Raw genomic sequence first — 27,771 nt, forward strand, 5'->3', positions numbered from 1 at the left:
AAAAAGCAGTCTGCAGAGGGATAAACCTCACAGTGATCACAAATTAAATTCTGTCACTCCACTCCACTCCGCCACTTTTTGTATAAATTGCACATTTGATTCAGAAGAATGAGGTGGTGTTATTTCCATCATTATCACACAGCTTCTATAACGATAGGATCAGGTGCAGGGTGTTTGATGGTGAGTATATTGTGAGCTCACTGAGCACATCTCAACGCTCACGTGAGCTTTAGTTTATGCCACTAGAGGGCGCTCCTGGCCAAATTATACAGACTTTTCATTCTGATGTCCTGAACTCACTAATTTATATGTAATCACATGTTGGACAGGGGGTCCCGGTGTGTTTTCTTCCATTTCCGACCTCATAATTTGAGTGTTAAGTAAAGGACAGTGGTAGAACTGAGAACAATGAATAACTGTTTTTGTGAAATTTCTAATTGCTGTGAAAATACATATAAAATGCTTATACTTTATTTATACAGTGCTTTCTATGTTTTGAATATATATTTCATGTTTTACGACTGTTGTGTTCATTGTTGAAGGCGCAGAGAGGAGCTGGCCGCTGCTGGGAGCAGCTCAACACCTCGGTGACTCTGAGCAGATCCACTGGCTGACTGCAACAAGCCTCTTTTTGTCCCAACATCTGCTTATCTACCCGGTCACTGTTGTGTCAATTCCCATTTGTGTCGGAGGTTAGACTCAGATAAGATTATCTTTGCCGCTGTTTATTAACCTATTTCCCTTCAGTGGCGGGACAAAAGGCCTGCGGTGCGCGCCATCAGCGGGCCAACAAGCCATTATTGAAAGTCACAATAGAGTTGAGCACATAAATCAGGCTCATATCTATCTGGACTGCGGGGAAATGGCTGACTGCTGCGTGCAACAGGTTCACATGGACCGCAAATATTTGAGTAATATGAAAACAAAATCAGCATTTCCTATTAAGATAATCTGGAAATTATAACTTGTATTCGTCATGAATCATATCATATAATACCACATTACTATTATTATTATTATTATTATTGTTGTTGTTGTTGTTGTTGTTGTTGTTGTTGTTGTGTAGAATGATAATGTTGGTGTGCTCAACATTTAATCAACATCTTGGTAATAAATGACGTTATTGCTTTTAATCATTTAAAAGATTTAAGGTTATTACACTCCATTGGTTCAGTGAGCTCCACGTCGTTTTCTCTAATAAATTTGAGTTTAAGAGATTAAACCTTAAATTACTGTTAAATTTAGGAGATAAAAAAAATCTCATAATTCATTATGTTAAATTGCGATTACAGTCTCACGGGCTGTTTGGCAGCTCCTGTCTTTGGCTGTAGCCTAAATGAACTGGAGAAAGTGCCAATCTTTCTGTCGTTGGTGTCACAGCGGGTCAGCCAGCAGCTGCTTCTATTTAACTTACTGATATTTTCGCACACAAAAAAAAGAAATCACATAGATCGAACAACAGAAATTAAAACGGACGGTGGCTTTTTTTTTTTTTTTTTTTTCCCCCCCAGCAGCTTCTTCCTATAGTGATCATTTTGGAAAGACTTTCAAACAAGGTAATAAAATCGATGTATATGATCAGACGAGGGGAAATATACGGATATAAATTAGAAATAGAGAGGGCCATTTACAGAATTAGAAAACGCGTGTGCACTGCATCCCTTCAGCTTGAAGAAATACAGTCAAAATTGTGAATCACCTCGCGTTGAAAAAACCTTTTAAAACCCACAATCTTTCCTCCCGGTGAGCGAACGGGCAGCAAGGTGCATTTGCCCGGAGCCTTTCAAAGCGCTAACGTGGACCATATTTCACTCTTACAACCTCCTCACATCTCCATAAAATATTACAGCACTCAGAGTGATGACTGGAGCCTTCCGCCGTTTTTTTTTTTTTTCCTCACACACTTTCCTCCGTAATAACGCAGTTTGTCTGGAAAACACACGCTGATTATCTCACTCGTATAAAAAAAAGGCGAGTTCCCGTCCTTTAAAAGAGTTCATACTCTGTAATGATTGGATCCGAGAGGCCGCTGACTGCTCTTGTTTATCCGCTGCTCTCTTGATGAAAAACACCAAGTGGCATGAAATATTGTTCGAGATGGTGTTTTGTTTGTTTTTTTTCTTTTTTCTTTTACAGATTGCAACAAGCGCTGGAATAAGTCAGTTTATACCAGCTCATCCTCCTGAGTACCGGGATCAATCACAAAACACTGAGCTTAAAGGGAATCAAATAATAAATAAATAATAATAATAATAATAAAAGATAAAAACACGCTGAGTGACTGAAAACTCCGAATCGCATTGCACATCAAACACATCAACGAAAATTGCTTTTAAACAGCAAAAAGAAAGGAAGAAAGAAAGAAAGAAAGAAAGAAAGAAAGAAAGAAAGAAAGAAAGAAAGAAAGAAAGAAAGAAAAGTTTAAGAGGTTTATTTGTCTGTATGAAATCTTTACTCAGATTCACTTAAAAACATTAGAAATCCCTCCTCACCTCGCCAGCTTCCGTACCTACTTTGATACACTCGGGGTGTCTGTTGTAATAGTTTATAATGTAAATGTATAGTCTTTGGCATATGTGGAAACAATGATTTTCATGGTGTGAGACGCATCATTAACAGCACCGCTAAAGATCTTAATAGAGTGTGGCCGGTGATGCGTTCACTGCCTCCTCCGACACCCTGCTGCCCACAATTTCCATAGTCTTCAATCAAATCCTTTGGGTTGAGTTTTGAAAATGATTGGGCAACATTTTCTGTCTTTTTTTTAATTATTTCTCCTGCACAGAAAAGTCTGGGAATTGTGCATCAATCGTGACCCTTTAAAACACTTTTTTAAAACTTATATAGGCCTATCTATATACATGTTTTAAATGGTGGAAAACTTTTGTTTAGCCTTAGCCTAAAATAATAACATTTTCTACATCGTCCTGATGTGTATCGGACAAGTGTGTAAAAGTCACTTGTCCACAAACAGGATCACAATCTATCATAAGTAAATCCCAGTCAGTCCTTATAAGCGCCGAATAGCGTCGTCCATGCGCGATTTAACTGGAAGCTGCTGTTTCCGACAGCACGTCAAGGCAGCACCAGTCTGGCAAAGACGCACGTGTGAAGCGGCGGAGTTTCCGTCTCCTCCAATCACAGCGCCCGCTCACTCAGCCCCGTCCAATGGGAATAGCGCGCGTGCAGGTGGCCGCGCTATTATCAGCGGGTCTCGCTTCCCTCTGAGCCTAGAGCGAGTCAATTTATGGAAAGACGAGTCGAGCCCTTAATGGTTCCCATCAAAACCACTAAAAACATCATCACACGCTCCGACTTCCGCGAGGATTCCTGTGGCGGACGCATGCAGCCTTCTCCCAGCTGACACCCCGCGACCAAAACAAACGCGCCGAGAGACATTTGGAGGAGTTTTGACCGAAGCGTTTTCACTTCCCCCAGAGAGAAGAGAAGTTCGCTTTTTGCACAAGTTTCTCCAACATTATCCAGTCTGCCTTCCTCCTCGTCAAGGATACTTTTTGGAGAAAGGTGGCAGAAGTGGCCTGGCTCCTGACTGTCACCAGCCCCGCTCTGCGCCTTTTATTCCCTCTTTAGTTGATTTCTTGCCTCACCATTTTTTACCAGAGCGAGTTTGGCGTTTCATGCTCACCAATGTTAGCGGTCGGGCAGATGGAGGCTAACCGGCAGAGTGCTTTCGTCCTGGGCAGCACCCCGCTGGCGGCGTTGCACAACATGACCGAGATGAAGACGTCCCTGTTCCCGTACGCGCTGCAGCAGAGCCCGGCGGGCTTCAAGGCGCCGTCGCTCGCCAACCTCAACTCCCAGATCTCCATGGGCACCCCGCACGGAATAAGCGACATCCTGGGGAGACCCATCACCACGGCCGGACAGCTGCTCTCCGGGTTCCCCAGGATAAACAGCCTGACTACAACCGCAGCCGCCGCCGCAGCAGCGGGGATGTACTTCAGCCCGACGGTGTCGCGGTACCCGAAGCCCCTGGCCGAGCTGCCGGGGAGGGCGCCCATCTTCTGGCCCGGGGTGATGCAGGGTTCTCCCTGGAGAGACCCGCGGGTCCCCTGTCCTTGTAAGTCCTCTCTGTCTGTTTGTTATCTAAACTTTTATAGTCAGTTTATGAACCGTTCGACTTGAAGAACCTCTGTGTGGTCACATAATGTTTTAGTTGAGTTATGTTGCTTGTCTTGTGATTTTTAGATATTATTTAGGGCCTATTAGAGGCCTATTAGAGCAAACACACACACAAACAAAAGGAAATAACAAGTAATTCATTTAACTAATCTAAATGAATGTTAAAGCTGAACCAGAGACGTAAAACAAGATTAAGCACTATAGCCACCATAAAGATAGTCTGAGCACCACAGACGCTCCCAAGTTCCTAAAAGAACATTACATTTACTTTGATACTTGGCAGGACTCTCAAACTTGTAAAATACAATCATAACATTAGAAAAATATAATATAAAATATAGGCCTACCGCCATAAAAACACTTGGTCAGTAAACGCATCATGTAGCTCAGACACACTGGGTGAGGCGTTTTTGGAACATTGAAGGCTGCGTTTGTGTGTGCGACATATGAAATTAACGTGTGACCTTTTTTCTTATAAAACAGCTGATTCAACTTGTATATGTTTATAAGTATATTTGCTTTTCTTTTTTTTCCAGCTCAGACTAACATGATGATGGACAAGGACGGCAAGAAGAAACACTCCAGACCGACTTTTTCAGGACAGCAGATTTTTGCACTGGAGAAAACTTTCGAGCAGACGAAATACCTGGCCGGCCCGGAGAGAGCCCGCCTGGCCTACTCTTTAGGGATGACCGAGAGTCAAGTCAAGGTAAATACATTAATAATAAAACACCTGCTTTGCGATTTATTTATTTTTTTGGCAAATATGGAAAATGTTATTTGATTTGCAACCTGGGAAATCCAGATTTTGGAAGCGCACGCTACGGATAATACTATTTCTGAACCACTGTAGTTATATAGTCCAACATCATCATTATTATTATTATTATTATTATTATTATTATTATTATTATTATTATTATTATTATTATTATTATTATTATTGTTATTATTACACCCTTTTTCTGCCTTTGAGCCTGTTGATCCCTTGTTCTTTCCCGGACCTGTTGAACATCTGTGCGCCTCTGTCTCTTCCTCCTCAACAGGTCTGGTTTCAGAACAGAAGAACCAAATGGCGGAAGAGACACGCCGCGGAGATGGCCACGGCCAAGAAGAAGCACGACTCGGAGACGGAGAAGATGAAGGAGAGCTCGGACAACGAGGACGACGACGAGTACAACAAACCACTGGACCCGAACTCAGACGACGAGAAAATCACGAGACTGTTGAAAAAGCACAAGGCCACCAACCTGGCGCTGATCAGCCCCTGCAGTAACAGCTCGGACACCTTGTGATGCCCACCGCTCTGGGGAGGGGGGCGTCCAACAGAGACCTGTCGCACTCTTTCTGACCCCCTTTTTTCACCTGACACGACGAAACATGCGCCTGCTTGAAGGGGGTGTTTTTTTGCTCAGACAGAGCAAAGAAAAAATGTGGAACAACCGAGTGTGTGTTTGTGCGTTTGTGTGTATGTGTGTGTGTTTGTGTGCGCGCGCCAAGACGCACAGGAAGACGCGCTCACCAAAAACGTGGCCAAGAGACGCATTTGGCTGCATTCAGACATTACAGACTCTGTGCACACGGAGATATAAACTCCCGTCAGAGCTGGACTTGAAGAACACTCGACGATGAAGAGTTCACGTCACAGCTTGAAGGACAAAAATATTTGGGACAGGAAGTTGTTTTGGCGACGCAAATCACTTCTCACGCATACAACTGGAGTTTTAACAACAGGTGTAAATGTAAAGCTATAATATACACACAGTCCGGATCAGTGTTGGCTCATCAGTGTGACTCTTTTTCCCACATGTAACGCTGCCTTACTTTACTACTCACGAGGGGGGTATTTTGCGTTGCACCTTTACGCAAAAATTAACAGCCTGTGTCACCTTTAAAAGTCAAGAAGGCGATTCATTTTCACGCTGCTGAATGGTCTTATTAATTGGTGATATCATTTCTCAGCCCCCATAATGATTTAATCTGCAGAAAATAATCACGCTATAGTCAGTCGTCTTTCATTCTTAAGTAAAGGAAGTGTACACCATTTATTTTTAAATTCTGCTTTAACCTCATTTGTTGGTTTTAACAAAATCAAATACGTTTTTTTAATAATTATTATAATTTTTTTTTTTAAATAGAGCTGTTTCTCTATCAGCAGCGAACACTGATCCGGATCCCAGACGCATGTTTTTAAAATGGCAGGTGTAAACGGGGCCTGTGATGCTTCTAAAGCTCAGTTTAACCAGGGTATCCACTGTCCTAAAAGGCGAGAGAATTAAAATGTTGTGTGTGGGGGCTGCAGGTTCGAGATGAACGAATGATTCGTGCTGTAGCCTAAAGATGAAGATGTACGTCAGATTGTATATATTTTTTACTGAATAAGTTATGTTTGTTTCAGACGTGGCAGCCTTCCTTCCCTTCCGCAGCCCGGACGCGCTTATTATCCCTCTCAGACAAAACCTGCTGCTTCGTTTTCATTCCCGCAGAGTTCATTTCGCTCTCCCCCTTTTTTTTTTCTTTTCCCCTTCCACGTTTTTACCATTCTCAATCCACCATCGGCACACAAATGTATAGAGACAAAAAAGAATTGCTGTAAATAATCACTGTAAAGACAACCGCTTGTTTTAACCGACACCACAGTACACCCACCCACCCACACACACTCCTGTTTTTAGTTTTCAAAAGAAAGTTTTTATGTTTTTACCTCATCGTCACACAGCGGAACAGAAAAACTGGACCATCGTTTTTGTTGGGATTAAAGAGAGTATTATTGCTTCTGGGAAGGTCATAGGAAGAAAAAAAAACACTTTGTATTATGAATAAATTATTTAACAAGCATTTTTGTTTTATTATGAGTTTTGTTTGAATGTATGGGCTTAATATAAATTAAAGATAAATTCATGACTATCAGTAATCGATTTTCATTATTGGCAACTGTGATGCTGTTAGGGGATAATTTATATTTTATTTGGAAAAAATTTTTGACTTTGTCATATTCTGAAGTCTGTAGCAGAAAACAAGGCACTCTTGATAATTAATAACAACAACAATAATAATTTCACAGTTAATTTTCTTTAGTGATAATTATCATTTTTGTCACTTGTTTTTTTTTTTACCCCAAAACGAAAGTGAAATTTGATTTTCTTTTTTTTTTCTACATTTGCAACTTTTAGGTTTACTGTTCAATAAGGCATCACAGCAAGCTACACAATTGAGTAATCATTCCTGACAGCATTGGTATTATTGCAAATTATCAAATGTTAGATATTATTATTGTTGTTGTTATTATCATTGGCAGCAGTTTAATAACTTTTTACAAATCAACGCTGATAAACTGAACACTCTGCCTGTTCTCTTAATGAATTTTGGTCGTTTTATTTTGAAGGATTTGTCAGGTTTAAGTTACTATTTTGGAACTTTCTCGGCTTCCTGTTGCAACTTAATTAATCGATTTAATTTTAAGTTATCAGTTACAGTTTTACAATGTGATGCTTGGTGTGAACTGTTGCTGCATATTACACAGACAGACCAGGTCAGAAGTGCTCCCCCTCTGTCTGTGATGCGGTACTACATCTTTCCATTGGAATCTAGGGGAGCTCTCAGCCAATCAGAATTGAGCAGCCATAAAATCAAATCCCAGTCAGGAAACTTTGACTGAGCGTGTGTGAGGTGAACACTGCTGACACATGAGGTGGTGAAGAAACGGTATAATATACGGACTATAATATAACAATATAATTAAAATGTCACAAACTTATAGAGCTTTTTTGCGCACACAAGTATTTTTTTTCCCTTTCAAAACTTTTTTTTCGTGTGACTGAAGTATCCTCTATATAATATAAGCCCACACTATACATGTGTTTGTGTTGAAGCCTTCTGAAGTTTGATTTTTGGGAAGGTTTAGCATAAAATAAGCCACATAAGGTGCTTTGAAATGTCATTTCCCGGCACTGAGCACTTACATTTCGCTCGTTTGAACCCCCCTACATTGGATTTACGTTATTTACTTCTACAGTGCCTCTCTTGACAATGGTGCAGCTAACTTTCTACGTTTCCTTCACCCTGATAAAACAGACTGTAGTGTTAGTGCTGGACTTTTTTTTTTTAAATGCATGTAAGTATATATTTTCTTTTCTTTTTAAAACCTTGTTTTGGTGCTACGTAAACGTATATTTTTAGTGTGTTTGTGTGAAAACTTGTTGAAATTCGCGTTAAGTGTCGATGAAGCTACACAAGGTGCTCACATTTCTTTGCTAGGCTATACTGCGCACTTAAATTTCGCTCGTTTTAGTCGTCTTTAAACGGATTTACGCGATTAATTTCTACATTAGTGTGTCTGTCGCCTTTTAATTTACCTAATCCTGGATTAAACTATCTGTCAAATTGATTTTTTAAAAAAAGTGCATATTTCATTGCAGGAACTGTTTTTTTTTTTTTCTTTACCGAGCAGAATACATTCAAGGTGTCCGTCTTGAGAATTAGCAAAGCGATGTAGCGAAACCAGATTAATAAATAAGAAACATATAAATATCCCACTTAAAAAGTCAATATTACGAATAATCCTCTGGTAATGTTATTTTTCCGTTCGTGGCTGCTGTGGAGGCCAATTAAAGCCGGTGTCAGAGAGCATCTCCCTGAAGAGAGGCGAGCAGAGGACGTGTTGCTGAGCCCTCTCAGTCCACACTGTGATCATATACTAATGATACACTGATGATGTCGTGGGAGGCTAATTGACGAAGACCTTTTTTTTTTTCCTCCACGAAGAGCTCTTATTGTGTAGTATAGGAGGGTAAAAATGAGAAGACAAACAGTCGGTAAGCTCTAATGGTTTTTTTTATTGCTTGAGAACTGCATCACCTACAGTAGAGGCCAGGCCGTCCGGAAAAAGGAAGGGGGCTAGAATAAAATCTCTATCTGCTTTTTTAATAAGGTGGAGTGAAGGAAAAAAAAACTGCGGCTTATAACTCCTACAGTATATACTCACAATGACCAGCAGGAACAGAAACAAGCAGGCTTTTTTTTTTTTTTTTTTAAAGAAAAGAAAAGTTAAACTGATTTTGCCCTACGAACCCAAATCACACGAGACAACAGAAAGTCTGCAGCAGGCACAAAAAATAGTTCCACTTGCGGTGATTCAGATTTAAAAACCAAACAAGAAAAAAGAAAGAAAAATCACAGAGGATCAAATCTGACAGCTTCACACAGTCTGAATCTGTAGTGTTGTAAATTAAGTCGATAAAAGGAAACGCTGGCGTCTCTTTAATGCTCAAATTATTTGCAATGAAGGCTGCTGAAGGCTACATACTAAACAAATAAGAAAAGCAAGGCTTCCTGCGCTTTCCCGCCTTTAGAGTTTATCTCTCTGTCTTGTTTTTTTTTTTCTTAACACATGTCATAATCAATACATTTACCATCTGACTTAAGTATTTTTTTATAACTCTTACACACTTCATTTCTGTGTAGGATACTTGGCACCATAATGCAGTAACAAAACAAAACAAAAAAAAGACCAAAAAATAAAATAAAAAAAACAACAAAAAAAAAACAGTTTACATTTTTAAGGATACCCAAGCCTATCTAAAATATCACATTCAGAACCATAATATTATAGAAATAAGTTAGAGTAAGAATAACAATGAAATAATGTGAGAGTGCTATATATGAAACATTATCTTATATACTTGCATGGTCTATGGCACTGCTTAAAACATTCTTGGATAGGCAATAAATCACTGAACAGTTTCTCTCCTCTTGTACGGACTCCTCAAAGGTCAGCGTGGCTGCAGGAACACCCAGGCAGCCCCCCTCTGTCTGCGCACACTTCAGCATAAACATTTTGGTAAGAATTATAAATTATCTCTTTAAAAAGTACAGTATATAAAATGAGACTCAACTTATGTGTCAGGCATGGCAGTGTGTTGTGCACACAACAACGACGACGACGACAACAACAACTCAAAAACAAAAAAAAAATATTTATATATGTATAGAATTTGTTGGGATAAATCGAACGGTTCGATCTATTCCAACAAAAGGGACCACAAAGTTTGGTCGGAAAAAGAGAACGGCACTAAAACCATCAACAACTCTATGTTATACTGTCCAATGTACAAATAACCCTAACAATATAGATATACAACTTTTTTTGCATTGCACTTTTCTTTTTTAAAACACCTTACATACTGTGTGGAAAGTAGCTTCTATACACAGAGGCATACCTAAAAATGGCAAGTATGGTGTCTAAAAGATGTAGTAGGACTGATTTCAATTAGAGTTTTGGCAACGAGGCTGTGGCATGGAAAAGAGTCGTCCGTCCATCCTTTTTTTTCTCTTCTTCTTTTCTTGGGAATGGGGTTGCATGGCAACAGTGAGGTCAGCGATGTGTGTCTTGTCTGGAGCCGGGCCCTCGGGTGCTCGTCCACATCTCAACAAGTGTTTTATGGAGAGAAAACGGCTGTGTGTTTTCGTATGGATGAGGTGTCAGGACAACTGCAACTGGTCAGCACTGCTGAAAAACTTTGTCTGGGTTCTTCAGTGTATGCTTGTGCAAAGTGTGTGTGTGTGTGTGTGTGTGTGTCTGTCTGTCTGTGTGTGTGCATGTGTGAGTGTATGCGAGTGTGTTGGTGTCCTGTTTGTTTCTCTGGTGTTCTCACAGAGGCGCTTCACGGAATATCATCTCCCCCCTTTGGCAACACTTCCCTGTGGAGAGATAAAAGGGAAAAGTTGTATTCTTGAATATCAAGCGGTCGTGTTTCAACCAAAGAAAAAACAGCTGATGTCGACTTTTTTTTATTAGTTTAAGTTATAAAAAGATGCAGCATTAGTTTGTAAGTCTTAAAATGACTGAGGCATTTTAAGCAAACGGCAATCATGTCACATTTCTCCACTGAGGATGTTTTATTTTGAAATAAAACTCTTCAAACGGGCATATTTGCCTTCAGATGCAAGGTCATGAGAAAGTCAAGCAAATCAAAGCAAACAATAGCAACAATGGGAAGAATTATAATAAAGAAAAATTAATATTTACCACGACATCACTGCACCACACAACACTTGTGCTTATTTGCATTAGGTTTACCTGCCCCCGCTGTTATTCGGAAGGACAGGAAGACAGGCTGGCAGGGGGACAGAGACAGAGCACAGTTAGACAAAACACAAGTTGGAGACTTTATCAGCACTCTCTGGGACAAGCAGCACCTCTCTCTCCTTCTCTGAGAACCTATGACACACAGGTTAAACTCACATACCAGCGCTGTGCATTTTTGGGCCTGTGTGCTAACTACATTGGACATTTTTTAAACATAGCCAGCTGTGATTTTAGCAGTGGTGTGTGGCTGGGAGGTGACGGCTGCTGCAGTATCTCTCAGTGTGCTCGGGTCACCTCACACACACACACTACTGTCTATAACACACTAAGTATTGATGAAAGACCTGACTTCAGGCGCCTCTCTTTCAGCGTAAGACCTTCTGTCTGACACCACAGAGACTGGGGCAACAGTGTGTAGCACTTTCTGTACAGTCAGTTTTGGCTGCTCTGACCTCTTGGCCACTTTTATACCTTCTTCCCTAAATAAAGAAACAGTTTTAAGTTAAAATTTTAGGGTGATAGAGTCATTTTGGTTGGTTTAATTTAGTTGTAAGATTGAGATTATTTGTATATATGTGTTATTTTTTAATTCTTTATCACAAATAATTTATTCCTGCCCATCTGGTAGCAGCTAGCACTTCCAGTGTTGATAAGTGTGTCAAGTAACGATTATTTTCGTTATTGATTAATCTGCAGATTATTTTCTTGATTAATCAATTAATTGTTTAGTCAATAAAATGTCCAAAATTTTGGAAAGTGCACATCACAATTTTCCAGAGCCCAAAGGTGACGTCTTCAAATTTCTTCTTTTGTCCAAACAACAGTCCAAAACCCAAAGATTCTTCATTTACTGTCATGAATGACAAGAGAAAGCAACCAATTTCACATTTAGGAAGTTGTTACCACCAAATGTTTGAAATTTTTGCTTGGAAAAATGATGGAAATGATTAATTGATTATATAAACAGTAGGGGGAATAATTTTCTCGCAATCGTTGCAGTCACACTATTTGTAATTACATGATTAAATTTACACTCAAAGGAATATAGGCACTTCAGTAATCTCGAGATGTTTGTTGATAACAGAGCACAATGCTGGTGAAAGCCAGTGTAGTATAACTTAAGCATATCTTAGCACATTAAATAATATCATTATTATCTTATACTTTAGACACATTAATATGAAGATGTTAATGTAATATGTAATATAAATAGTTGTTTCCTCACTAGACACACATGTGCTGAGAGCAGATCCTCTTCCACGCCAGGCTAAGACTCACAGAATCAGTTTGATCACAGCATCACAACATAGTCACACACAGTGAAGACGCGGGCAGAGCCCCCATTGTTACCTTGTGGTCCCCCATGCAGACATTGGGCCCGATGTTATCATAGACTACAGACTTCTCTTCATTTTCAGGCTGCAGACACACAAAATCACATGGTATTTTATGGATGAAAATGTGACAGACATTTTGTTAAGTTCATTACATTAAGTGAGCGCTCCACACTGTGCAACACTTGTTACAAAGTAAACACACACAGGATGCACAGTCAGCAGCACCGTGTTCGTGTTTACACAGTACCATCATTACAAGCTTGTGTCATGTTTTATAACACAGTCACGGATGAGCAGTCAATGTACAAGCTTCATTAAACACAATTAGCAGGATTACAGAGGCGGTGTCAAAATAAGAGTGTTTCTTCTTTTCTTTCTTTCACACAATTTGGACATTGAAATAAATTGCAAAATTCTACAAGGACAATAACATTTTCTTCAAGTGCAGACAAAATCCCAATTATATCACCAGTGCAGTCATCCTGGACAGTTTATATCCATTTGCATATGTCTTCCATACCTTCTGAATCAGAAATTCAGTTTGCAACTTCATATAAATAGTTGTGGGTAATATTGGGGATAGATCTAAAATGAGCACCAGCAGTAAGTGCTAATGATGTGGTCAGGCACTTGGTTTAGAGAATTGTAAGAGACAGCCATTAGTGAAATTAATATAATTTACAGGCACAAAAAAAAGAAGTGAGCATTGAACAGAGTGAAAAAAATAACTTTCTCAATTATGTTATATAGTCATTTAAGTAAGCTTTTATGATGTTGGATGTATCAATTATGGATAACTCAGGAAACATAACAAAGATTATAGGCTTGTTTTGCTCATTTCCTTTCGTACAGAACGCCACAGAGCAGCAGCACAGCTTCTGATTTATGGTGAACACAAGTATGCACTGAAGTGAATGCACCTTTAGGAACAGCTTCAACTTTAAAACCTGTGCATAGCAGCGTGGTGGAAAGAAATGAAAAGCTGGAGTAATTTACAAAGTGGACATTTGCCTGTGGACTCTCTGGGTGTAATCTAAGTGCCTATCTGAGGGAATCATGTTTCAATATCACTTTCTGCACACAAAGAAGCTGTTACCCACTCACACATGAATCTGCAGACTCGAGTATAAATCACACTTGTCTGGTTGAACTAAAGACTTTTTAAACAGCCGCCCCCAACCCCCATGTAGCGCGCACACACACACACGCACACACGCAGAGGGTGGTGGGTGCTACCAGTTGTGACTCGGTGAGCTGCACTGGCGCTTCAGAAGAAAGAGACAGAGAGCTTGAGAATGAACCATAAAGCGAAATCCAAATTAACTTCAGACCAATCCTGCAGTGGAGCGGGGTCAGCACACGGTGTGCCTCCACCTCACTCTACCTTCTTCCAGCGGGCCACGCACTGGCACCTCTCTATTTGTCTGGCAGCCGGCCCCGAGCCGCTGCCTCCCAAAGCCTGCGATACATTCATCAAACACACACTTGATAATTTACAAAGGCAGCATAAAATTGTGGATTTTCGGGCTGCATAATCTTTAGACAGATAAACAAATTACCCGGGGCCCTCCGGCAGAGAGGGTGCGCTCGCTCGGCTAAACATTCATTACCGGCGCTCCCGGAGCTGGTGCCGCGCCGCACAGCCAGCGGGCAACCTTTGGCGTGTTAGGGCTCGGCAAGCAGAAAATAACATGATGGCGGGTTAACCGACCGTGCCATGATAGATGACGCCGCACGGTGGGCTGTTTACGGGCCTATGTCTCAACAATCTGTAATGCTCGGAGCCAGAGAGTGTGTGCTCAGTGAATCATCAGCCAATCTGCGAACACACTAACTGTCCCACTCTGTCCCTGCATTACAAGCAATTAGCTGGTGCTTGAGGGGAAGAAAGGCAAATAACAACACAGCTGTGTGCGTGTGTGTGTGTGTGTGTGTGTGTGTGTGAGAACCACCTTTTACATAATTCTAACACATTAAGAGGGGGAAACTAACTGAGTATTATCATTTTATAATGCTTTACAGGCTGTTTCTCACAACTTGCTGCAATGCAGCAATGAGAGTTATTATTCTAGTGTGATTTCAGTCGGTCGAGAAGAAAGATCAGGAAGGAATTTGTCATTTGTGGCAGACAAAAGAGAGCAAACTTCCTGAGCAGCCCCCCTGCTGTGGACTGTACCTGTACAATACACTGCTGCATCTCTTTCATGCATTCACACACGAACCTGCAGGCTCAAAAACCGAAGAGACTGCGGAACTTCTGTTTTGGAATCTAGAAGGCAAGAAAAGTGGCCTGTGGCTAACTGGATTGTTTCTGGTGGTCATGGCAGCTTTTGTCCAAATCAGAACTTCTTGTTTTTCAATGGATGACAAAAATATCTGGGAAAACTTGGCAGAGCTGCATGGTGTGGATGATGCCTAAGTAATCCAGCAAACAGAATAAGAAGAGAGGATAGACGTGGCAGATTGGCTGCAGTTTACAATGCTGGGATGGATTTGAAGCGGAGCAAGGGCTTGCAGGAGGCTTTATGAAGAAGATGGTGCTCGCTGGGGTGAAGTGCTGGGGTATATATACTGCCTGCGTGGACCTATGGCTTAGCGCTCCAAATTAATATTCAGAGACACCTCATCCTTCCATCTGTGAGGTGACAGATTGAGGGGAGGGTAATGTGGATCAAAGACGGTAGAGATATTGAAATAAAGCGTGAGGCGTTTATAAAGATGCCTTTGTTTTAGTGGGTGGCGTGGTGACCTGAGGGGAAACAGGAAAGAAATCTGACTTCTAAAGCTCCCAGTTTATGCTCGATTTCAAGTTCATACTTTCATTTAGGATGTTTACGTGCTAATGGTGAACAAATGTTCTGTTTTAGTGCCTGACTCTTCAAGGGACCCCCTAAAAAATGCCCTTAAGTTGGATTGTAATCGGCATGTTTAGGCTCACCTTTAAGACCAGATCTCTGGCAGAGGCAGACAAGAGGATTCGATCACACCAGGCGGGGCATCTGGTGTTCATATACTGCTTCCCCTGACTGCTGTCTTCACTGTACGGATAACTGAAGAGACACAAAAGCAAAAACACAACCTGTAAACATAAAAATGTTGACACATATGACAAGCTCTTATAGTCATTTAAGCATGTTAGCAAGTTATAAGGAACTTTATTTTCTGGCAAAAGAACAGGGCTACAGATGAAAGGCAATAAAGAGAGCAATAAATATGATTTGTATGAATCAACAGGCCTCTAGAGGAGTAATAAATATGAGACGTCACGTCATCTGCCTTATCTCAGAGTCTGAGATCAAAATGTTTTTTTCCGGAGACAACAGGAGGCCCATAATTATGACCAACCATCTGAGTAATCTCTTGAATCAACACACATGGATGGCTCAATCAAAGCAGTCTTTATTCGCCAACTGTACAGGTTGCAAGTGTGTGTTTGCGAGCGAGAGAGAGAGGGAGGGTAAAGAAAAAAGAGAACGAGAGTGATTTAGTCAGAGCGGGCCAGAGGGAGATTCCGTTGCCCATATGTATAGCTACATCCCTATAGGGTCATCAAAAACAGATTAGGTGCCGCAGCAAATGGCCAAGAGAGATTGTATCTTGGAACAGCAGCAGGGAACAATCGCATGATTTAAGCTGCGGCAGAGCTGGAGTCGGGCGTAGAGCCATCGAGCTGATACAGATTTACATTGTTGAGAATTCAATTTGGCCCTTCCGCTCATCATACTGCTTCAGATTTACACGCCACCAATCCAATTTGTTTGTAGGCGCTCATCAGGATGTAAGGCCGGGCTTACATACTGTAATACCAATCCAATTTGCTCCTTCAGTGCCACACGTGCTAACCGTAGCATAACACAGAGTGCCTCCTCTCCGAGGACGGTGATGTCCTAATGGTAAAATAAACACACACATCTGGCCTTCCATTCATCACACTTGCAGAGCTTTGATAGTTTAATTGGACTTTGTGCAAAGGCAGAATACATTTAAGAAGCATTTGGTTTTGGTTGCTTTGTAATGTCTATGTGTGCATTCAAATCACAATGCAGTTTCTACTCCCTCAGCTGGAACAACCACTGTTGCCAACACTGCTACAGCTACTGGCACTGTTCCTCCAAACAGAACACTTCTACTGGTACTAAAACCCTTTTTTACACCAAAAAGAGAGAAAATATGGTGGTAGAAAGCAGTCCATCAGAAAACGAATACGTTAATTCTCTTCAAGAAAATACTGAATTAGACTTATTATTTTTTCTAGAGCTGATGATGAAAGCAGCTAAAGAGTGGGCCATCTTGCTTCTTCCTCATCGCTGTTGAGAGCAGCACATGTGCAGAACCGATCAGGCAGTTGGCAAGGATCAGGTATCGACATGGAGACTAGTGACAATGCTATGCGGTTACTTTTTATGTCATTTACTTGACTCTCTTGCAACTGCAACACCAATTGAAAAACACATCCCAGTTTTACATCTCCATCATTGCCGATCAGAGCTGGAGCTGATGCACCTGTGACTTCTGCACTCACTTGATGTGGGAGTCAATACAATATAGCGCTTGCCATTGAAGACAAACGCCAGATGTTAATATAGCTGTGAAGATCACAACATCAGCACTGAAATGGTAAACTGAAATTCTGCTGTACAATGAAATCAATGAGATTATTTCTCACACACATACATTCACAGAAACAACACACACACACACACACACACACACACACACACACACACACACACACACCGAGCCCCCCCACCAGGTGTACAAACAGACCTGCACAAAGCTACTTAGAGAACTTCCCTGCCTCCAATTAGCATTAATAGCACTTAAACCGTGGGGGAAATGCATGGGGTTTTGGTATGCTAATCAAACGGCTAAAGAAGTGATCCTGGGATAAAAGAGAGCATGAAGAATAGGATGAGTGAAACAGAGATAGACAGGGAGGCAGAAGAGAGGGGATAAAGACGGATCAGACAGAAAGAGGCAAAGTGAGGGTGGAAAAGAGCAAAGTCTTCAAAGGGCTTGTGGAGCTGCTCCACTTCAGGGTGGCCTGAATACCGCTGCTTCCTGAAGGGACGGACCCCGGCCCTAAACAGCCTCTGAACAATCCTCCTATCAGGGACTCTCCTATAGCTTTATTGACTAACAAGCCTGGGGTCATTTTGGTGTTAAAGAGATTGAGAGAAAATCAAGTTTTCCCCCTCACCTCCTTCAAACAATGAACTCCCGCCTGATAGCAAACTTCCCCCGAGCACTCCAACAACAAAACTTTGCAATCGTTCAGTCATTTCTGATGACAGCCAGCCATTGTAAAAGCTGATTAAAAATACTCAACAATGGCCATTAAAGGGTGATTCTGCCTCCCTGTGTGTGCAGGTATACGTTGTTCCCCTTTCTGTTTTACCGCACCCTCCACTGGCTCCAATAGAGATAACAAGTCTTAATGCAACAGCAAACAGTCGAATGGCACACTGGGGCCAAAGTGATTAATGTGTCCGATTAGCAAGCTCACAAAGTTATCGCAGAAGGTAAACGGTCCAAGAGGGCGTGTGGGCTGGAGGCCGTCAGCTCATATCAGACCCTTATTGCCCGCAGCAAGACTAATTACACTAATTAATGGGCCAAGCTGATAACTCTAACAATTGTGTACCTGTGTAGAAGGGGGAGCCGCACTTCAAGGTATCCACACATGCACACTTATATACATAGAAGCAGCAGACATGCACTCCTCTGGCCTCATTTGGTCGCCTGTTGTCAGCTGTCAGGGTAACATCACATGATATGTGAGAGAGCGTCGAGGGAAGTCTGCAAACGTGGCGTAACATAACGTGAATAAAACAACACATTACCCAGTTCATTCATGAACATGTCTGCCTGCATGAAGAAGACAACTCTCATGATCCCATGCTAAATTATACTACTTCTTGGTTTTCATTATATTGAATGATAGATGCCAAACAGCAGAAATTACATACTGGGCATTTAAGATCCCCTGCAGGCAGTTAAGAATTACATGTTCAATACCTCTCACCTGCACTGACTTAATGCATCAGAGACAACAGTTATCATGATGATTTAAAAAAATATCTCCAAAAAAGGTAAAACACGTTTTTCCTTATTGTGGGATTCATGATCATCTGTGTAGGAATTAACCATCAATTCTATTATATTGCCAACGTATGTAGTAATTACTTAATATGCCATTTCTAATCTTTTGAAACCATCTGATTTTAAAACACTTGGCTTGACTGTTATCTTCCCGACCTTTTAATTCCTGATAACCCACCAAGATGACTCAGGTGCTTTGACTAGGCACTTCTTCGTCATTCCTTGGCCCCTACGGAAGCTTAAGGGTGACCACACATGCTCAGCTGTCGGCCCCGATCTGTGGATCAAACTGCCCCTGCACATATGATCTGCCCCCTCTGCTAAGTCGTGCAAAGAACAGGCCCACATTTTTTCTTTGGCTTTTATCACACTGTAACTACTTACTGCTACCACTTATTTTTACTTACATATTTATTCTTAAGTCTTTTTTAAAATATTTTGCTGTTTCTCTGTTGAGTTTGGTATCCAATGACATGCTAATGTCACTGAGAGTCAGTGACACTGATACTGCTAACTGTGCGATGACTGAAGTATTTGTCTTGCCAGGTGTCTTTGTCTCGGTCACTGGTGTTTACAGATTTTACAGCGGTCACCTCTTGTGTAAAGTTGACATAAGAATACCGTCCTGCCTTCCTTTTGTGCCTCCACTCTTTTGTATTGCTGACCACCTCTCAGAAGATACATGTGTGTACAGTCACACGTGGAGACCCTCTAGCACCCACTGAGATCTCATTCATTCATGCTCGGTTTGGGGTTTAATGTTTGACCCGGCTGCTGACGCATCGCTCATGTGTTTCACCGGTGTTTGTCTTGCAACAGTAAAAAGTGGCGAGGTGAGCACAGGCCGTACCTATAGTGTGTCAACTCTGCCTCACCCAGCAGAGGGAGAGGCTGTTGTGACGTACAAAATACTGAATAAAACTTTAATTAAAAGAGCCAAAGAACAGAAACCTGTGTATAAAATGCAATATAAGATTTTGTTGGCAGGCCAGGCTACACACCTGCATTTCCAGGACCGGAAATGTTTCTGAATACTCCAGGCCAGACATCCTTGTCCTGCATTCTCTTATCTCCCCATCAACAGTTATTACCTTGTTCTACACAACGATGAGTAAGTGACAGGCCAAACAGTGGGCTATTTGGGTGCTCGGTTTTTAATGAGGGCAATATAAACTTGGGAATATAGGAAGGGCAGGAAGCCAAAGATAAGAGCAACAGTGGAAGTGGCCATGAGGTCATGAGTGGTGAAGAGCATCATGGGATTTTGTAGCCACCATTGGCGGGCTGGGATTGGCTAAAAAGTCAAAAGTGTGGGTTTTGAACGACTTGCTGCCTCTATAGCCATGTTTGTTTGCCGTTGTCAGGGGAGGCTTTGCAAAACACAACACACGCACGCACGCACGCACGCACGCAGGCAGACAGACAGACAGACAGACAGACACAGACAGACACACACAGATTCAAAAAGATCAGCCAAATGCTATCAATAAAGCTGAATGTTTGCTTCAGTTTGTAGAGCTGGGAGGCTCGCAGGCACAACATTGGCATAGTGTAGTACAAACAGAGTGAAATGCCATCAGTAGCTCATGGCTCACAGCCTGCTGGGGTTCAGCTATGACACGTTCTGCCTTTAGCTGCTCTAAATGAAGACAAGAAGACACAGATGGCATCCATTTAATCCTCTCCGTGTAAGATTGTTTTGAACAAAGCCTCCCTCTCACTGGCATCATCTCAGACAAGAGGCAATGACACAAGACAGTGGACAATCTTCAGCTATTATCGCCACAATGGCCCCTCATCATTTTCACAGGCTCTCTAGTCGTTAGAATGATGGATGCGCTGGTGGTTGTAAAACAATGTTCCTGTTCAGTAGATTAGCCTGTAGCGCTGAATCCTGTGGCCGACACGAGCCACGCACTAACTCGGCCGCAGTACTTTAACCAAACATTGTCGTTTAACCACATCTGTGGTGCGGCTTAAATGGAGTCACGTGCCTCCACTCCAGTGTAGCGGGGCTGTCCACGATGCAGAGAACAAGATGCTTTGTTCATGTAGGATGCAAACAGCAGAGCTATAGGACTAATGTATTCACAGCCAAATACACAAATACACATACAGAGAGGGTGACATCATTCATAGAGGCCTTCAGAGGGCCAGGGGTGGAGTGTAAAGAGTGTTATTCACAGAACAAAGGCACGTACTGTATACAGAAGAGCCATCTGTGAGAGCACTTCCTATGAGCTCAAGAATTCTCCACTGCTCTGACAGTTCTCTCATATGTACTTATTAACAGTTATTGATGAACTGGCAAGTTGCCATTTGTGTCACTTGACCAAAAATCTTCTCTCATCTGAAGGACAAAGTCATTCGGTCTTCCATCAGCTCTCAAACCTCCCCCTTCCTCTTTCATGACAGTATGAATGTTGTAGCTTTCCCGAGCAGGCAAGTCACTTTCTGGCTTGTCCACACAGACATGCAGCTTTGGAAAAATGTATGCTAACGTGCCATGGTCAGTCACTGTTTATCAGTTCCTGTCTCCTCACCGGTCTCACCTCCTGACCCCCGGGCCATGCTCGGCTTCTTTCCATGTCTAGACTTGACAAACAAAGACGCATGGGACTGGAGCCATACTGCTCCCTGTAGCACCTTCACATCATCCTCTCTACATGTATTGGGTTAAATGGAAAAAATACATGCCAGAGAGATACGCATGTTTGTAATGTGCACTTTCCCTTCCGCTAAAGTCTGCATGTAGTAAGTACTGGACTGCCATGAAATGTTGTACAGATATTTAAGCCTCCAGAAGATGAATCCTAATGATTTTGGTGATCCACTGACTTTTGCCAGATTGGGTCAAAATTTGCGAAATTGTCAGCATGCTAACTCAGGAAACTAACATGGTGAACATGGTAAATATACCTGCTAAATATGACCGAATTAGCATTGCCAGTACCAAAATCCACATCTAGACAAGTGAACATGAATCAATATCACTTTGTTGGATTTTTTCTAACACTAGCTGTACCTCAGTTGTACCTGGATGTTATGACTATATCTGCACCATGGCTCCTCACCCCCAATTTACAATTACACCCTTGAGACAGCAGCCATCTTTTCTCCCGCAAACTTTGCATGACTTCCACACCATCTCCTTGCTCTGAAATCACTCATGATTTGTCCACTGATGGAGTTGTACCGCTGGTCTGATGTCACTCAAAATCTCCCTCAAAGCCTATTCCCAGTAACCATGTTACAGGCAGAATACATTCTTCCATTGCTCCCTCATTGTCCACTGCATTTCCTCCTCAAGCTGGGGTCCCGATTCAATTTTTGCATCGATCTCGTGCAAAAAAAGGACAAAGAAATCAGATCAGAGGAGTACTAAAAGCTTTCCCCTAAATCAATCAAAATACATGAATAAGTTACTAGGGCCTTAGTATGTTTTAGGGGATATTACCGTAGTTATGCCAATCCTAATATGAAATCAAAAGTACCATAATGTATAGTCAAACTTACCATTATTTTCAGCCAAAGGGCCATGCAGCAGGCTGTGCCAAGATAATGACCTAATAGCCTGTTCTGGTCTCATGGAGAAACTGTGTCTAAATGAATGATTGGTTTCTGATGAGCGGACTCATCTATTCTCTCCCATAAACTGGTTGAAAAAGCTAGACCCATACACGGGCTGCTGTGTTTGAGTGCATGAGCTGTCCCCCAGCCGCCAACTGGCTCCAGGTCCAACTGTGACGAGGCCCGGACAAATTCCTCACCCCAGTGGCCAAACATTTAGACTTGTCATGGCCAACCTTGACAGACGGCTTTTTGAGAGTAAAGAGATATGCATTTTCTAAGGCCTGCAGCTCCTGAAGCGATGCAGGGGGAACAAATCACGTGTGGGGACAGAGTCTGCCAAAACTGGATGTCCTATCCGAAAAAATGAAAGGGAGTTGTTAGCTTCAGCTGTAGTTTGCTGTTAAAAATACAGATTGGGAGATACAATTCCCCGCAATGTGGCTGTTTTTACCTACAGTTTGTACATCAATCACTTCGTGTTATCCAATCTTTACTTCATCCTTGACAGCGTGTCTCATTCTGTGACAAGTTCTTATCCGCCAGAGGACAACGGACAGAATTAACTTGCAGATTAAATGTTTGTGACTAGTATTGATTTATAGATCTGAACAAAAGTGAGCCGTGTGCGTGCATGAGTGTGTGTGTCACTGAGGGTGTGTTCTGATGGCCTGCATTAAAAAGAGTAATAACCTCACAGATGGCGAGGGGCTGGTCCGGAGCAGGCTATGCGATGGAGAACAATTGCTGAGGCTTGATTGCTCAAGGAGCACAAGGCAGACCTGACAAGGGGGAGGGGTACCAGTGTATGTGTGTGTGCGGGGTGTGTGTATGTGTGAAGTGGGAGGAGGGGGTTGTTTAAGTTTAACTAGGCCACTGCTACCCATTACAAGGCTGACAATGATGTGGTTTGTCGCGCGCATGGAGTAGATCAAATCAAATTTCATATGCTGCTCCCGGGTTTCATCTATTTGATTCATCATCACCTCAAGTATGAGGAAATCATTTGTATTCTTCCACAGCAGCACATTCATTCCTCCCTGTGGAGAGATGATTCAGTATTATATGGATAGGTGCAAAAGTCAGGCAGTGTAAAAGGACAATAAATCCACCTGTCACTTATGCAAAGTGATGTAAATGGGGTCCCTGATTAAGACACAGAGTCATTTAAAAAACAGGGACTGGCAGAACCTTGACACATGCACTCACACACATACTCTAAAGCAATTCACACACACACACACACACTTTGATAGCTCTATGTATCGCAAGCCCTCGATCGCTCTCTCGCTCTCTTTCACACACACACACACACACACACACACACACACACACACACACACACTAAAATCCCCCGCCGCCCTGCGCCTGCCACTAGAGCAGTTTATCAAGTAATTATTGTTTGATTACAGCGTTTCATTATCTGCTCTGATTGAGTCACAACCGACGGCAAAGGTCAAGCGCCATTAACGCGCTGCTCCCGAAACATATTTCCACGCCGGCCGCGTGTTTGCCCTCCCTCTCCTCTGAAAGGGCTAATTGCAAATGCATTTGTTTGAGGAAGAGGAGAGGAGACCACCCGCTCCAGTCTCCCACAAGTCCCACTGAGACGGAATATCAATGCAGCCCAAAGCGTTGGCGCTGCAACACGCACGCACGCACACACACACACACACATATGAAAAAACATACACATGGGAGCAGTTTGGGACCATATCCAATCATAGTTAGCAACTGATACCCATCAAACACAGATCCAACAGCTTTCATAAAACCATTCTGGACAATACCATGGTGATTGAATCCTGATTTTACATAATAATGAGTCCTTATGGCCAAGATAGTAGCAACACGTGACAGTTCCTGTATTATGTTGCTTTAATCTCAAAACCAGGTACCTCTGAATTTGATGATTTCAAATAAACTAAAGGATTACTTCCTTTATAATTTGAGAAAATGGTCTGAGGCTAAGTAAACCATTTAGAATCCAGATGACTTACTTCGGAAAATGCTTTGTTACAAAGCTGAAAGGTTTAGCTGCATTCATTCATCCTTTAAGTTCAAGATTGGGGCTGAAGGATGATAATAATAATAATAAAAAGTAATAACCGTGATTATTTTTGACAGATCTAGAAGGATGATGATGATGGAGACTATGATTTGTATCTCTCTGTAGCACCACAATGCCTCTATTCGAATGTTATGTTGAGACACATTTTTCCTTTTTTCAAAAGACAGCAGCTCCTATGATTTGGATGTAATACTTGGCCATGTAGATATCTTAATTACAGTTCAACTAATTGTGCTGCCCTAATGAAGTTCACAAATGTCAGCACAAATTTTCCTGCCAATCCCTGTCCAACAGCAACCGCCAGAAATTTCAAAACCTGATATAATTACAGGAACATCAGACCGAATCTGATTCAGATGGCAACCAACGATCATTTCCACTGCAAATCAATCTGTTGATTTTATTCTTAATTAATCCATTAGTTGTCTGGTCAATATAATGATGATGTCTTTCTGTGTTTTTGTTGTCAACCCAAAAATGTTCAATTTACGGTCACAGAGTAAAAAGAAACACATCCCGTTTTTCTTTGTTTCACAATAAAAAGAAACCGTAGCCGGAATATTTAAGTGAATATGTGAGTATCAAAATTGTTTGCATTTTATTTAATCATTGACAACTATTCAATTGGTTGTTCGTAGCACCTCTAAATAGTATTTTGTTGTACTGTGTCAAACTGTTGTGTGTGATGTAAGAACAGCTCCATACCTTGGTGGGAAAGAGATCTCCAGTTCATGCAGCCGATCCTTGAACACCGACAGCTCTTTGTCATACTCTAAAAGCTGTTGAGAGAAAAACAAGTATGGCGATGAGGAGAGGGAGAAGTTAGAGACAATCTTTCTTATATTTGTACTCAAGTAAAAGTTGACTGAAATGAATGCTCTTTTTCAGCAGCTCTGCTCTGTTTTACATTCACACAGAGTATACACGTTCCTCTATAAAAGTTGGTTGGCACAAACAGCCAGGCTCTGAGCAGTTATGGGTCCTGCTGAGCAGTTTTTGTGATTACTAGATGGTTTAAATGATGACTTTTCTGGCCTTATTTTTTAAATCTGTCTTCTGAATATATAAGTCTACCTTTGCCAACAAACAGACACATGCCAAGACAATTCAAGGACAGTTTAAAGCCTCTTGTGATTCAGACAGTTTTATTCGATGTCCGTCCGCACGGTCAGTGCTCTTCAATCAGAATGCACAACTCGTACGCCAAATGAGAGTTTAGGAGAGTTAGCAGGATACATCTTTAGGTTTATCTACTCGTTTCTACATCCCATGTGCTGGGAAAAATTGACAGCAGCTGACCAGTTGTGTGTGTGTGCGTTACTAGCCCTGTCCTACTGGGGGTCTATCTTTCCACACTGACAGTGCATCCACACACTCTTCATCAATCATGTCTCCTCACCCAGCTGTACTCACTCACTAGAGTGTACACACACACGTCCCCCAATTTCCCCCCTTTCACAAAACCCATAAATCATTAGTGAAAAGTGCAATTAGCGGCTTCTTGTACACATTAATTATCTGGGAGATGAACAGGTAGCTCGGGCACCTGCATGACTGCCTCCCTGAGAGACTGACAGGGACGTTTCCCAGCAACCTCCCCGGAGGACCTCGCTGCTAGCACCACCCTTTCCTTTCACACAGGAAGACGTGGCGATGAAGCCGAGACATGTTTGTTTAGTGGTAAATTGGGCTATTGTACATGTTTCAAACAGCCGACTACAATTATGGCCTGGTGAAGACCTCATGCTAGATGCCGTGAGTCTGACAGCAGCTGTATAGGCAGCTTGACGTTAATGACATTACATTGGTGTATTACACACGGCGATATGTTGATGGCTACATGATGAAATATCAGCGGAGATGACGCCGTGCTCAATATTTGGAAGGACGTCCTCACAAAGTGGAGACTTGGGAGGAGGAAGGTGGGTGGGTGTCGTGTGAATATTATTATATCAGCAGAATGTAACTACAGTCTTCCATCTTCACTGACACATTTATGTTGTCCATGTCTGACTGTGCATGCATTGTTTGTCTTCACAGCACTGGTGAGTACACGTTTATAAATAAGCCAAAGTCCAGTGTGTGTCTTCACGAAGACACTATGTGTGTTTTTGTGTATGTGTGATTATGTGTCAGTGGTGTAGAACAGTGGCCATTACTTCCAGGCACAGGGGCCTCCCAGACGGAGTCTCTGTGGTTCAGGAGGGCAGATGTGCTGCATTCATCAAACTCACAGTGCTGGGGTCACAGGAGAGACTCACATACTGTGGATGAGGGATGGCTGAGCAGGGGATGCAACCCCACGCTCCACTGTGCACCCCGTCTCACCATCCACCCACTGATACCATGCTTTTATGTGTTCTAGCATGTGTGATAAAGATGATTTTTTTTTAAGTCAATAGCAATATTGATAATTGAGAGCTGAAATATATATGTAGAATTTTTGCTTTAAAGTGTCTCAAAACGACTAGACCTTTGTTATATATTCTTTAATTTGTATATGTATATACTGTAATCCAAAATATTTCAAACAATGTTCAAACCCAGAGAAATGTTAATTTTAACAAAGATAACGGTGCTTTTCATTTGGTCGCCTGTCGCTTCTAGAAGAGTGTCAGAGACTGAAGAAGGAAGTCAGTGAATGAAAACAAATGAGACAGGTTTTCATCAGCAATGGTGGCCATTAACAGAGAAGACAACAACTCCCCTGATCCTTTGTTGCTTCACGACAAACCAAACTACATCTTTTGTTGTCATTATTTTGATTAAGAGACCCCTAGTGACAGAAATTACATATGGTGCATTTAAGACTTCTGGTAATTCACTGTGCAGCAGAATATGTAGCAATACATGCGCATACTGGTATAATGACTAGTGCTGAAATCAATAAGTGACAACCTGCTATATATGTGCATCATGTTCACAGGTGTGGTAGTTTGTTTGAGGCAAAACACGAGATAATAAGTGTGTGACACCATTTAAACAGCCGGGGATGAGCGACATATGGCTGTGTGTGTCTACGGTGTGCCTTAAGTGAATGTTGAGTAATTCATTCAGGTGAATAAAAAACCCCGCGGCCACAAATTTCACACTACATTTAATCCCAGGTCAATTAAGCATAATGCTCTGCGGCTCCTGCTAGGTCAGTGGTTAAAAAAAAAAACTGCTTATATTGGTTCATGGCCTCATGACATTATAAAGCCAAGAGTAGTTTGTCAACCAGAAGTGACCTTGGGAGTTGAGGTGGCAGGAGATGATGCAGCTCCGGCAATATCACAGAGGGAAAGAGATGAGGAAGTGTCTGGGTAAAAACTACCCTGTCATGGAATCAAATTTCTGACTTTGCTTCGACGATCAGCGCGCTCTTAAATCAGAATGGTGCTGATAGTTAAGAGGCAGGAAGTTGAGCAGGGTTAAAAAAAAAAAAAAAAAGGGGAATACGAGGTCTTTGGCCTGGCAAC

At 41.9% G+C, this 27,771-nt stretch overlaps 2 protein-coding genes across 4 annotated transcripts in view; one reads left to right on the plus strand and one right to left on the minus strand.

Annotated features, from left to right (window-relative positions):
- Positions 1–3,214: 3,214 nt before the first annotated feature.
- On the plus strand, positions 3,215–7,057 carry nkx6.2 (NK6 homeobox 2). Its single transcript, XM_037125000.1, has 3 exons — positions 3,215–4,081; positions 4,680–4,852; positions 5,190–7,057. The coding sequence occupies exons 1-3, from the start codon at positions 3,649–3,651 to the stop codon at positions 5,436–5,438; spliced, it is 855 nt and encodes a 284-aa protein (XP_036980895.1). The 5' UTR covers positions 3,215–3,648; the 3' UTR covers positions 5,439–7,057.
- A 1,901-nt stretch (positions 7,058–8,958) lies between these two features.
- The window catches only part of LOC119033931 (inositol polyphosphate-5-phosphatase A), a 145,606-nt gene continuing 126,793 nt past the window's right edge, over positions 8,959–27,771 (minus strand). For 2 of the 3 annotated variants that reach the window (XM_037124548.1, XM_037124550.1), the window contains exons 12-16: positions 25,016–25,089; positions 15,506–15,617; positions 12,581–12,649; positions 11,222–11,258; positions 8,959–10,842 (exon numbers count right to left, since the gene is read on the minus strand). In XM_037124548.1, the coding sequence (XP_036980443.1) occupies positions 10,793–10,842; positions 11,222–11,258; positions 12,581–12,649; positions 15,506–15,617; positions 25,016–25,089 (342 nt within the window). In that variant the 3' untranslated portion in view covers positions 8,959–10,792. Of the gene's footprint in view, positions 10,843–11,170; positions 11,259–12,580; positions 12,650–15,505; positions 15,618–25,015; positions 25,090–27,771 lie in introns of all 3 variants that reach the window. The other variant, XM_037124549.1, reaches the window with a different exon arrangement.

The sequence above is a fragment of the Acanthopagrus latus genome, chromosome 15, assembly GCF_904848185.1.
Source record: "Acanthopagrus latus isolate v.2019 chromosome 15, fAcaLat1.1, whole genome shotgun sequence".
Taxonomy (NCBI): Eukaryota; Metazoa; Chordata; class Actinopteri; order Spariformes; family Sparidae; genus Acanthopagrus; species Acanthopagrus latus.